The sequence below is a fragment of the Balaenoptera acutorostrata genome, chromosome 9 (genome assembly GCF_949987535.1).
Source record: "Balaenoptera acutorostrata chromosome 9, mBalAcu1.1, whole genome shotgun sequence".
NCBI lineage: Eukaryota > Metazoa > Chordata > Mammalia > Artiodactyla > Balaenopteridae > Balaenoptera > Balaenoptera acutorostrata.
The window spans coordinates 45,389,167-45,401,582 of record NC_080072.1 but is presented as its reverse complement, the minus strand read 5'-3'; the positions used below and the strand labels follow the sequence as shown (position 1 = coordinate 45,401,582).

The 12,416-nt window shown below is 37.2% G+C and overlaps 1 protein-coding gene across 5 annotated transcripts in view; it reads left to right on the top strand.

Annotated features, from left to right (window-relative positions):
• USP47 (ubiquitin specific peptidase 47) overlaps nt 1–9,184 on the top strand; it is a 124,091-nt gene extending 114,907 nt beyond the window's left edge. For all 5 annotated transcript variants that reach the window (XM_057552305.1, XM_007174922.3, XM_007174920.3 and 2 more), the window contains 8 exons: nt 140–315; nt 680–760; nt 2,094–2,209; nt 2,572–2,690; nt 4,947–5,077; nt 6,595–6,642; nt 6,734–6,864; nt 7,689–9,184. In XM_057552305.1, the coding sequence (XP_057408288.1) occupies nt 140–315; nt 680–760; nt 2,094–2,209; nt 2,572–2,690; nt 4,947–5,077; nt 6,595–6,642; nt 6,734–6,864; nt 7,689–7,863 (977 nt within the window). In that variant the 3' untranslated portion in view covers nt 7,864–9,184. The remainder of the gene's footprint in view (nt 1–139; nt 316–679; nt 761–2,093; nt 2,210–2,571; nt 2,691–4,946; nt 5,078–6,594; nt 6,643–6,733; nt 6,865–7,688) is intronic.
• The last annotated feature ends 3,232 nt before the right edge of the window (nt 9,185–12,416 follow it).

Genomic DNA, 12,416 nt, shown 5'->3' with positions numbered 1-12,416 from the left:
TTAGCTAAAAGTCAAATAACTGAAAAGGGGTACTTTTTCCTGCTTACTGTATAATAAAAAGTATATGATCTGCTTTATTTATACTCTAAGAGGTTTCTTTTACATTTTTTTTCTATTTTTTTTGTGTGTGTGTGCTTAGGGTTGATGGTGCATGTTGATAAAAGAATTACTCTGGCTGCTTTCAAACAACATTTAGAGCCCTTTGTTGGAGTTTTGTCCTCTCACTTCAAGGTCTTTCGCGTGTACGCCAGCAATCAAGAGTTTGAGAGCGTCCGGCTGAATGAGACACTTTCATCATTTTCAGATGACAATAAGGTTGATCAAAATAATTCTAAATAATTAGAGTCTGTTTTAAATGATAGATTTGAGAACATCTTGCACTACTTCCAAGTAAGGTGAAATGGATACCCTAAAAGGATAATTTGTCCCTGAGGCTTAGTGGTTATTTGGCTTTTTTGTTGTTGTTTTCTCCATTCATCTAACAAACATTTGTTAAATGTTAACTGTGTGCCGGTTAGTATTCTAGGCACTGGGGAATCGGAGGTAAAAGATATACCTGTTTTCAAACAGCCCAGAATCTAGAGAATTGGGAGAAAAATACTAAACAGTTGGGATGAAAATGGGTAGTTTATTTTAATGAGACCATACATCTTAAAAGAAAACTGTTTTTAATTTGTAGATTACAATTAGACTGGGGAGAGCACTTAAAAAAGGAGAATACAGAGTTAAAGTGTACCAGCTTCTAGTCAATGAACAAGAGGTAAGTAATATACTTATAAGCAATGTAAGGTAACTTTTGATAGTTATTAAAAACATACAGTTCACAGATTTGATTACTAGACATTTCTTTTTATCTCTCTAAAGAAGGGGATGGCAAACTTTTTTTTAGGAAATATTTCAGTTGTGCAGGCCATACTGCCTCTGTTGCAACTTCTCAGTTCTGCCAATGTAGTACAGAAGCAGACACAGACAATACATAAGCCAATGGGGGTGGCTATGTTCCAGTAAAATTTCACTTACAAAAACAGGCACCAGATGAATGTGGCCCTCAGGCCATTTTTGTCATCCCCCTGGTATAAAGTATTGCTACAAATGCTGGAGGGGCAAACATTTTCTGCTTTTAAAAGGGGGTTTGTTTGTGCTTCTAGGAATGATCGTATAATGCTACAGAAGGATGGCAGTTGACTACTTTTTGTGTTCAGAAAATCATTTTTAGTATTTAACTAGCATTATATATAGTGTCTCTTTGTGCTCTAAGTGCTTACAAATATTAACCCTTTTAATCCTCATCAATTAACTATTATAAAAGTACTATTATTCCCATTTTATAGATTAAGAAACCGAGGCACAGAGAAGTAACTTGCCCAAGGTCATATAACTTGTAAATGGTGGATTAAGGATCTAAACCAGCTATGTTTTTCGGAGAGTAATAAAATATCTTAGTTCCTGTGATATATAAGATTGTGGTGAATACCCAGAAGAATAAGGCAAAGACACTATTTTTAAGACATTTATAACATCTCAGTGAAGACCTAGACAAATGTGAAAAACAGCAAATAAGGGGATAATGTTTTCATAAAATGCCTTCATTTGTTCAACAAATATTTTATTAGTCATCAGTCATATCTCTTATATGTGATCCATTACACTCATTTTGACTTACATCTTCTGAATTTGGGGTTTGTGAATACTGTCTCTTTTGAGACAGTCAGTGAATGTATTTGGAGAATTAGTATTCATTTCTCTCATTTTACTCTATAAAGGTGATTCTTTTTACTTTCAAAATTATGGTCATTGTATTACAAAAAGAGAAATATGAATGTATTATCATATTTAATCTCCAAAATGACTCTGTGAGGAAGACATTGGCTCTGGTTTACAGATGAGAAAACTGAGGCACAGAAATGTTAAGTAAGCTTGCTCAAGATAGCAGAGTTATTTAGTAAGTAGTGGAGCCAAGATTTAAACCTAGGAAGATAGACTCCTAAACCCAGTCCAGTAATTGTCACACTATAAAGTGCAAATAAAACGTCTTGTTGATCCTTATTTTAATGTGTAATTAAGGGTCTAATTGTTTATGTTTATATTCCTAGCCGTGCAAGTTTCTGCTAGATGCTGTGTTTGCTAAAGGAATGACTGTACGGCAATCAAAAGAGGAGTTAATTCCTCAGCTCAGGGAGCAATGTGGTTTAGAGCTCAGTATTGACAGGTAAAGTAAAATTACAGTGTCATCAGCAATTTGAAGAAGGACAGTGTGGTCAATTGATATGGATTGGTATAATTTTCTAAAACTAGAAGAATTTTAAATTCCTGTACCACTCAGAATTTTAGTACTGCAGATTAATAGAACTAAGCAAAAGTATTAGCATTTGTTTGAACTTCCTCTGTAGGATACTAAATTTGATGTCTTGAGAGCTTTTCATTATATTTTCCCAAAATTTTAATGAATAACCATTTGACTTTTGTGTTTGAACATAGTTCATTTTTCTTTGATGTGTCAGATTCATGTCATTTTTTTCAAGTTAAGAATTTCGAAGTACAGTAGTTTAAAATGTCTTATCACATTTGTAGGTTTCGTCTAAGGAAAAAAACATGGAAGAATCCTGGCACTGTCTTTTTGGATTATCATATTTATGAAGAAGATATTAATATTTCCAGCAACTGGGAGGTTTTCCTTGAAGTTCTTGATGGTATTATCAATATTTTTGTGGAGAAATACCAGGAATTCTCTAGAAATAATAGAAGTTATCATTTTTTCAAATAATGAGTTTCTTCTGTCTCTTCTCTGGGCACCATTTGCCTTTTAAATATTTCTTCTTTTCTCTAATTTTAAGAATATGAATTCCTCCTTTCAGGGAAGTTGCAATTTCAAAGTTGTATTTTTAGTACTTTTTACAGAAAGTAAAAGTTTCTTAGCCATGTTTGTTATTTAGTCTCTTTTTTCATTAAAGCTTGTTTTGAGGCTGTGGTATTAATAATTTTTCAGAGATTTTGAGAACAGTGACAATATTAGTTTTCTAGGCTGGTACAAAGTACTACAAACTGGGTGGCTCAAACAACAGAAATTTATTTCCTCACAGTTTCGGAGGCTAGAAGTCTGAGATCAAGGTGTTGTCAGGGTTGGTTCCTTCTGTGGGCTGTGAGGGAGAATTTGCTCCATGCCTCTCTCCTAGCTTCTGCTGGTTTGTTGGCAGTCTTTGGTGTTCCTTGGCTTATAGATGCATCCTCCTGATCTCTGCCTTCGTCTTCACATCATGTTCTCCATGTGGGCTTTCCTATCTGTGTCCTGATTTCCCATATTATAAGGACCCTAGTCATATTGGATTAGTACCCACTTTAATGACCTCATTTTAACTTGATTACCATTGTAACAACCCTATTTCCAAATAAGGTCACATTCTGAGGTACTGAAGTTCAGGACTGCAACATGTCTTTTGGTGGGGGACATAATTCAACCCATAACAGTGTAACAGTGACCTAGAAGAGCAGTTCTGTTTGTCACACCTCCTGGTTTTAATTATCAACATTGGTACGTTTTAATCTAATGTTTTTTGGAAGAGTTAGTGGGGGAAAAGTTGGCTTTTGGGAGATATCAAGGGAAACAACTAGTTCTATATTCTTTTGTGACTTTGCTGTTGCTTAGAAAGTTTTTGATTTTCCTTTTCTTTTTCCATAGAAATTAAAATATCATAAGTTCTGGATATTTTTATGTAAGATTATGATAGCTTTCAGAGTGTTCAATAATACTAACACCTCACCTATTTCAGGCTATTTCAGGTCTAATTTGGTTTAAATTTCAATGTTTGAATTCTGATTAATTGACAAGTTAACTGGGGAGACAAGGAATAACCAGGACGCCATCTACCATGATTTGTAGGCAAGTGCTCCAGATTGTAATTCCTTCTCTGAGTATCTGGGGCCTGAGAGAGTAATCACTGTGTCTGGGTAGGCCAAGAAGAGATGAAGGACATAGACGTCACCCTTGTTAGGACGGTGTATATATTAGCAGAGATGGATTAGCCAGAACATGTCTCTGGATAGTAGGTCCTTGCATCAGTATCATTTCAGTATATATTTTAGCATCGAAATACTTGATTAAGATATGTCATGTGATTAAATCTAAGAAACATTTATTGACCTGTAATTTGCCAGACATTGCTGATCCTTGGTGCTACAAAAATGAATAAAGACCAGTGATTGCCCCCCAGATGCACAGTGTATGGGAGAGCCAGAACTACAAACCTGTAATTCCAAAATGATAGGTGTTAAGGACCAAATCAGTACAGTTGGCTCTTGTGTACATCAAAGAGAAAGGTGACAGTTGAGCTGGGCTTTGAAGAATCAGTAAGTTTGGGAGTAAATGAAAAGAGAAGGATTAATGATAGCTTGAGTGAAAAATGAAGATAAACTGAAAGCTATTTGATTATGATTTTAGATTGTGGGGTAGAAGCCAACAGAGGAGCAAAGATCATAGATCCAAAGAAGAGAGTAATTGGGAGAGCAGTGTCCAGCAGGAGTCACAAGGGAGTGGAATTAGGAGTACTGGTGGAAGGAGAGCTTGCAGGGGTTAGCGATTATCTTCTGAGACTTGGGGGAAGAGGATAAATATTTTATTCTCAAAAACTACTTGGGATAATTGGTTTCTTTTATGCCCACTCTTTCTTTTTTATATTTATTTATTTATTTGGCTCCGCCGGGTCTTAGTTGCAGCGTGCGGGATATTTAGTTGTGGCATGTGGGATCTAGTTCCCTGACCAGGGATTGAACCCGGGTCCCCTTCTTTGGGAGCACAGAGTCTCAACCGCTGGACCACCAGGGAGGTCCCCATGCCCACTTTTTAAGAATAACACTTGAAGTAAATCTTTTTGTTGAGTCAGGCAGTACAAGAAAAGGCAAATTATGAATCATTAGAGTAAATAGAATGACGGCCTAATCTTGCATATTAGGGGCAGAGAAGATGAAATCCATGTCACAACTTGCAGTTTTGTCAAGACGGTGGAGGCCTTCAGAGATGAAGTTGGATCCCTTCCAGGAGGTTGTGTTGGAAAGCAGTAGTGTCGATGAGTTGCGAGAGAAGGTAAGTTCATTTTAAAGAAAATGAACTAACATACATTTTTCTCTGTGGTGCATAAGAGACACCCTAGGAAGTGAGTGCCAGACACTGACGCAGCAATCTCTCTTTCTTTGTCCCTGTCACACCTTGTGCCACACTATTCTTGTTTCTTAGGGCTGCTGATGCTTTGAAAAATTACCTTGGCTTCTGGCCATCCAGAAGTGAACCGCCACCTTCTGTTACTTGGACCAACTTTGCCTTAAGTAGTTAGGATTAGTTAGAGGCACTAGAGTAAATTGCTGTATATGCTTAAAACCCAAATGAGGTAGAATCGAATAGAGAACCCAGATGAAGATCTCTTCTGCATTTTGCATTTTAAAGGTGGGAATTCTAAGGATCCCTGGAGAAAGGGTGAATTATTCATAAGTGGTACTAGGACAGTTGGCAGTTTGGGGAAAAATTTATTTCCATATTTCACACCAAACACAAAAATAAATTCTAAATAAGTTAAATTTATATTTTAAAATATAATAAAATGATAAATGTTCTAGGTGAAAATATTGAGAATATTTTTATAATCCCAGAGAGGGAAAAATATTTGTAAGTACAATACCAAAAGCCAAAAAAGAAAAGATAGACAACATAAAAGTTTAAATCTTCTGCACAGTAACCCCCCCCGCCACTGCCAAAAAAATTTTTTTAAAGCAACCCATAAACAAAACTAAAAAACAAGGGAAAAATATTTGAAACATATGTGAAACATGATGTCCAAATTTAAAAGGAGCTACAAATTAATAATCTGGACAATCTAATTTTAAAATAAGCAAAGAACATGAATAGGCAATTCATAGAAGAAGAAATACAAGTTAAAATAATAACAGCACTTTTTACCTCTTAAATTGGTGAAGATTTAGAATATAAAAAAATACCTAGAGTCATCGTGGTTTGGGGAAAACGCAATATCATACACCTTTGATAAGTGGTTAAATTGTTACATTTTTTTCAGGGTTCAGCTTGGCATTGTTTATCAACATTTCAGATGTGCAATTCTACATCTAAGAAATATTTGCAGAAATATGCAAAGAGATATTTATGGAGATGCATATTATAGCACTGTAACTGGGAAAACCTAAAAACATGCTCAGTGTCCCTCAGTAGGAAATAAAATGGTATATTTTTCAACTATTGAAGAGAATGAGGTTACTCGGTATCCTATTCTTATATATAGACTATATAAAGTTATTATATAGATATATAAAACTGTATTTATGAAATATATTTATAAATGTGTGTATGTAGTTTATATATGCATAGGAAAGGTCTGGAAGGAATATACTAAATTGATATTTCTGAGACATGGTGTTTGCAGGTGGACAGAGGAGAGAATTCCACTTCCTGCTTTTTAAAAAATTTTTATATCAAACATGTTACTTCTTTGAACAAAAAATCAAGCTACGTCTGTGTTTATGAGGTTAAAGGAAAATAACTTCTCAGCAAATTTACTTTTTAGATGAACTCATGTAAAATGTTTCCTTTTACAGCTTTGTGAAATCAGTGGAATTCCTTTAGAAGATATTGAATTTGCCAAGGTAAGACCCTGAGAATGTTTAAATCTGGGTACTAGGGGCTCAGTAAACATGGCTAATGGCATCATTTATTCATTCATTCTTTTCTCCTTAGGGTAGAGGAACTTTTCCCTGTGATATTTCTGTCCTTGATATTCATCAGGATTTGGACTGGAATCCTAAAGTTTCTACCCTGAATGTCTGGCCTCTTTATATCTGTGATGATGGTGCAGTCATATTTTATAGGTAACATTCACAATGTTTTGGTTATTTCTAGTGATGCCACATTTTTGTTGTGCATCTTGTTTTTCATAAATAGCTTTACAATTGTTATGATATAGAGCAGCCCTGACCAGTGCAAGCCATATATTACATTCTGAAATTTCTAGTAGCCACATTTTAAAAAGTAGAATGGTGAAACTATTTTAATAAAGTATTTCTAACCCAGTACATCCAAAATATTATCATTACAACATGTAAACAATATAAAAATCATTTGCAAGATATTTTACATTATTTTTCATAGAGTAAGTCTTGGAAATATTGTGTATTTATTACACTTGCCACCCATGTCAATTTGGAGCAGACATATCTCAATAGGCACACATGGCTAGTGGCTACCGGATCAGACATAACAGATATAGAAGGAAAAGAATAGTCATTGGAGGCTGGCAGATATGTGTTCAGATTTAGCGTTGTTATTTACCTAGGTCCTCATCTGTAAAATGGCAACAGTGATGTCAACCTTGCAGGATTTTATGAGAATTAGGAACTATTGCATTTTAAAAAACTGGCCTAGTGCCTGTTATAAATAAATGTTCGATAAATGATAGCCATTATTATACTAATAGTAACATGGAAATTATTCTATGCCATTTTTCAAAGTGAGTGCCATGTTAATATAGTAAACACATTAGAAATCTAGGATATCGTAATATATGAGGTATTTAACTTCAGTGGTGATAATCAGATTTCATTTTCTCACTGTGGAGCATTAGAGCATTTAAGCATAAATTAAAAGAGACAGATGGCTCTACTGGTCTAATATGTCATTAATATTTTAAACGTAGGGATAAAACAGAAGAATTAATGGAGTTGACAGACGAGCAAAGAAATGAACTGATGAAAAAAGAAAGCAGTCGACTCCAGAAGACGGGACATCGTGTAACGTACTCACCTCGGAAAGAAAAAGCACTAAAAATATATCTGGATGGAGCACCAAATAAAGATCTGACTCAAGACTGACTCTGCTAGTGTAGCATTTTCCCTGGGGGATTTTGGTTTTAATTAGACGGTTCACTGCTACTGTGTAGTGTGCCATTATAGCCGGACGTGGTTAGGGGTAACCCAGTGATACCAGCACTGATTGGACTGCCCTTCACCAATCAGAAGCTCAGTGCCCAATGGGCCACTGTTTTGACTTGGAATCATGTTGTGCACTATAGTCAAATGTACTGTAAAGTGAAAAGGGATGTGCAAAACAATAAAAACAAAAAGCAAAACCTACTAGAAAAGGGGAAAGGGGAATGAGTAAACTTCTTTTCTTGCGGACAGATGTGCACATAGCCGCTAGTCAAACCAGCCTCAAACAGGATGCTCATAGCTTAATAATAAAAGCTGTGCAAAGGCCATGAATGAATGAATTTTCTGTTTATTTCACTGATACACACATTACCTCATTGACAATTCGGAAGTAAATGCAACGTGTGTTGACTCTTGGAAAGCAGCAAAAATAGCAGAAGAAAGAAATTCTTAGAACCAGCCATAACCCAGTAAAGAAAGAATCGTGAAGTTGTGTTTTTGTTTCCTTTTTTTCAAAGTATTAAGAACATTATTCTAGATCATCAAAACGTTTCCCTTAGACCACTCCCAGCAGGTGGCAGCTCAAAATTGCTGCAATACTGTAATTATAACTGTACGTAAGTTATGGATGTAGAGAATTCATTTCACTCGTTCATTCAGCATGTAAATAAAATTGATCCTATTGAGTTATCATAATTGCAGTTCAGCTATTTCCCATGGTTATTCCTTTCACATATTCATGGTGTACATTTGTGTACATTGAGAAGTATAGCAGTTTATGTAAATGTAACCCTCAGTGGGGTTCCTCAGTGCTGGGTCCCATACGATTGTATTTTCCCTTGTTAATGAGGTTTTTCTGTTCAGCAGCTTCAATTTTTTCCTTTTTTACATTTATTTTTGAAGATTTACTTCAAGTTTGAATCTTCTAAAACCCTTTTAAGTCCCACTTTAATTTTTGGAGTTGATACATAGTTACATGTAGTTTAACTTTGGGGAAACATCTTAACATCGTGTTGAATAAACTTGCTAGTAAGTCAGGTCATGACACAGGCTAATGCAGTCAACATGATTTCATTGCAAAGTCTATTAGAATCGGCAAGTGTTTGCTATGCTAAATACAACTACTCAATGAACACAATTCTACGTAAATTTTGAAAATGCCATCTAATTTATTAAAAAAATCAATAAAAAGGTTTTGGTAAAACTTTTTCATGCCAGATGCTGTTTACAACAATGAACATGCCAATAAAACATTTGTTCATTCTGTTGTGTTATTTTGGTCATTAAACTTTTGTGGATGAAGAATCCGGGTTCAGAAGAGATTTGTTTTCTTTAAATACCACATTTTGTAACGTATATTGAATAATTATTTCTGTGGTAACGTATGTTTACAGTAAAGTTCTCATAAGAGAGATGAAAAGATGTTAATATTTAACTTTGGAGGATCCTGTCAATATTTCAAAATCAAAGTTTTACCCTTTTTTTCCTTTTAAGAAAGAATTAGAAAATAGTGTTAGCAAATGTTGGTTGCAGTTTGAATATAATGATTGAGAATTCCATAATATCTTAAAAGTCCCCACAAGGGGGAAAAAAATCTAATTTTTATTCCATATAAACTCTGTAGCATTCTGCTAAATTTGAAGGCGGTACTGTTCTGGGTTTGCATTAGTGGAATTGGTGGTGTTCTCAGAGGAAAACTTGAAGCATTTGTGATGAAGATTTGTCTTTTCAGATCATTTGATTTTCGGATGTAACATGACAGCTATTTGGTTCTGATGCAGGCCAGCTTCCTTGGGATACAGGGGTCAGTAAATGTGCTTTCTGCTTTCAAGGACTGACTCTGTGGAGCAGAGGCGGCCAATTTGTAAGTAGAATGGGTTTGGGGCCTTGTTTGCTTCGGTTTAGTGTCCCTATCAGAGGAAATGGTGGAATCTTCATACCTGCTCCTCATTCTGTGCCTTCTGCCCTTTTTACTGTTTGTTTCGTGTTTGCTGTTTCTAATTGCAGGCGTATTACAAATACCAAGGGTAAAGAAAATATGTATTTCATTGTAGAAAGGAAAAAGTTAAAGCTTCTTGCTCTTCAGTGCCTGATAGAGAGAAAACACAATGTTGTACTTGAATAATTTCAGTAAAGGAGGTGGTGATTTCAAAGTGGATTTGTGACAGTGGGAACAGTAATTTGCGGGAAAGAGATTAATGTGTCAACCTCTCCCAGACTCAGAGAATCAAGTGAGCACCTGTAAGCCAAGGGGCACATTAACTGTGTGTTCCCAGGCCTGGGGCAGTGGAACCTGGTGATCACTCATCTGCTGAATCTTCTGAGGCTGAGGCAGGCCACTTGCAATAAAGGGTGACCCTGCTCCCCATGGGTCATGCCAAGGTTTTGAAGAGTTTTTTCTGTGGGGCAGATGAGTTTGTGTCAGCCAGGGACACCCTGTGAGAACCAAGTACCTACATATCTAAGGCAGGTGCTGAAGGTCAGGGGTCCATTCTGGCCGAAGAAGCCAGAGCTATGGTTTCAGGACTCTGCCTTGTTTATTTAGCTGGTCTGTACAGTGTTTATTTAGCTGGTCTGTACAGAGGTTTGCTAGATGAACGTCTACTTCTCAAACAAAGTGTAAGTGATAGTAGTCATGACCAGATAAAAAGTGAGGGAAAGTGCCCTATACTACACAGTGTTTGGTAATCTCTTTCATAATGAAATGGAAAGTACTTTAAAACTCTTGAGAAAACGGAAAGTACTTTAAAATTCTGAGAAAACGGGGGTGAACTATGCTACAGCTAGAAAACAATCAAGTAGGCAGGCAACACTGTTAGGAATGGTATCTGGGCGGAGAGAGGAGACAGCTGTAAACTTCCAACATGGTCCGAGCTAGAGTGCACAGCATCAGAGCACTGCAGTGTTATTGCTAAATCTGGAAGTGACCTGTGAATGTATGGAATACAATAAAATCTTTTATTCTGATTCATTCGCTACTATTTCCTTTTCAATTGGCTATTTTCCTTCTGAATTTTGTCCCTTTGTTCAGCATCAAGTCTCTAACCAGCTCTTGCACTTGTGACTTGCAAATTGTAGTCTAGAGTATATGGAATAGAAGATAATCTGAATTAGCAAGTTTTTTGTTTGCTAAATAAAAGTATGCCATCTAAACAATTCTGTGTAATTTTTGCAAAACAAATCAATATTTTGGTCACTAGCAGTCAAAGCCTTCTAGGGCCACAAATCCTTAAATCCAATGCAAAATTGTGTGTATGTGTAGTTTTCTAGGGGTCTAGTAAATGCTTTTTTAATCAGGTTTGCAAAGGAGTTCACTGTCCAAATAAAGCTTGTAGCCACGTAGGCTTGGTGTACATGAAGCTGGTGTACAGAAGATGCTCCTTCAATGTCGTTCATATGGGGAAAGGGGTACTATGATCATTTGGTTAGATATAGTGTTAATTTTCAAAACGTGGCTTTCAGAAACAATGCTTGACAAAATCAAGAGTGTGTTAAATCATGTGTGACTGTTTAGAAAAGAATGCGACAATCACTAGGGGCCAAGCTAGGAGGGCAAAAAAGTGTGAGGGAGGGATGTGCTCCCCCTTCCCCGTGATAGCACCACCACCTACCTCCCCCTCACCAGTTAACGTGCACAGGAGAAGCTGGTCTTTTGACTGGTCAGAGCCTGAGGATTTACCAGGCCAGGGGATTATTAGTGGACCCGAGAGCCCTGCCTTAAAGGTGAGTACCATGCTCCCCCTCTGCTTCCTTTGCTCCCAACCTGCCCCTTCCCCCGGTATAGAGGGCACACTTCAGGTTCAGCCTTATAATGCTTAAGCAACCCACTGAATTAGAAGGTATCATCTTGTTGAGATACAAATAATGCAGTGGTTCTGTTTTTCCAGTAACTGTGCCAACTGTTTTGTAGAATGCGGTTTCGCACTGGAAGCAGACTTTTGGGGCAACCCTATAACTTTTAAGTCACTTTGCATTATCCAAACAATCTGACCTTGTTGAAGTTTTTTAGTCATTTGATTTAAAGCGCCTCCCCCCACCACACGCACAGTGGCTGCTGGATGTGCCACTGTCTGCTTGGAGAGGGAAGGAGGCTGTGGTCAGAGCCCTCGCTCCCCACCGGCTCTTCTCCGCACCAGCTCTGTGGATGGTGGAAGAGGGAAAAGAGCAGCCTCCTGTGGGCGGTGGTGAGGTTACTGTCCCCTTTTACCTGGTCACCACGAACTCTCGTAGGAGGTAGACGCCCTACGGGTCCTACCAGCCAAGGATTCAACTCCAAACAACACTGGTGGTTCCTTATGAAACTTGACTATCTTTTGCCGACTTCCTGCTGGCAAGGGACATTCCTCTGAAATGCGTACCACGTTATCCCATGATGCCCTGGTCCCCACCAAGTCTTCAACCCTTAATTGCATGTTTTTTCCATGGCCCTGTCTCTCGGGCTGTGGGTGCAGTAGGAATCTGTCTTCTTTGCATCTGCCCTCCTCCGCCTCACTGCC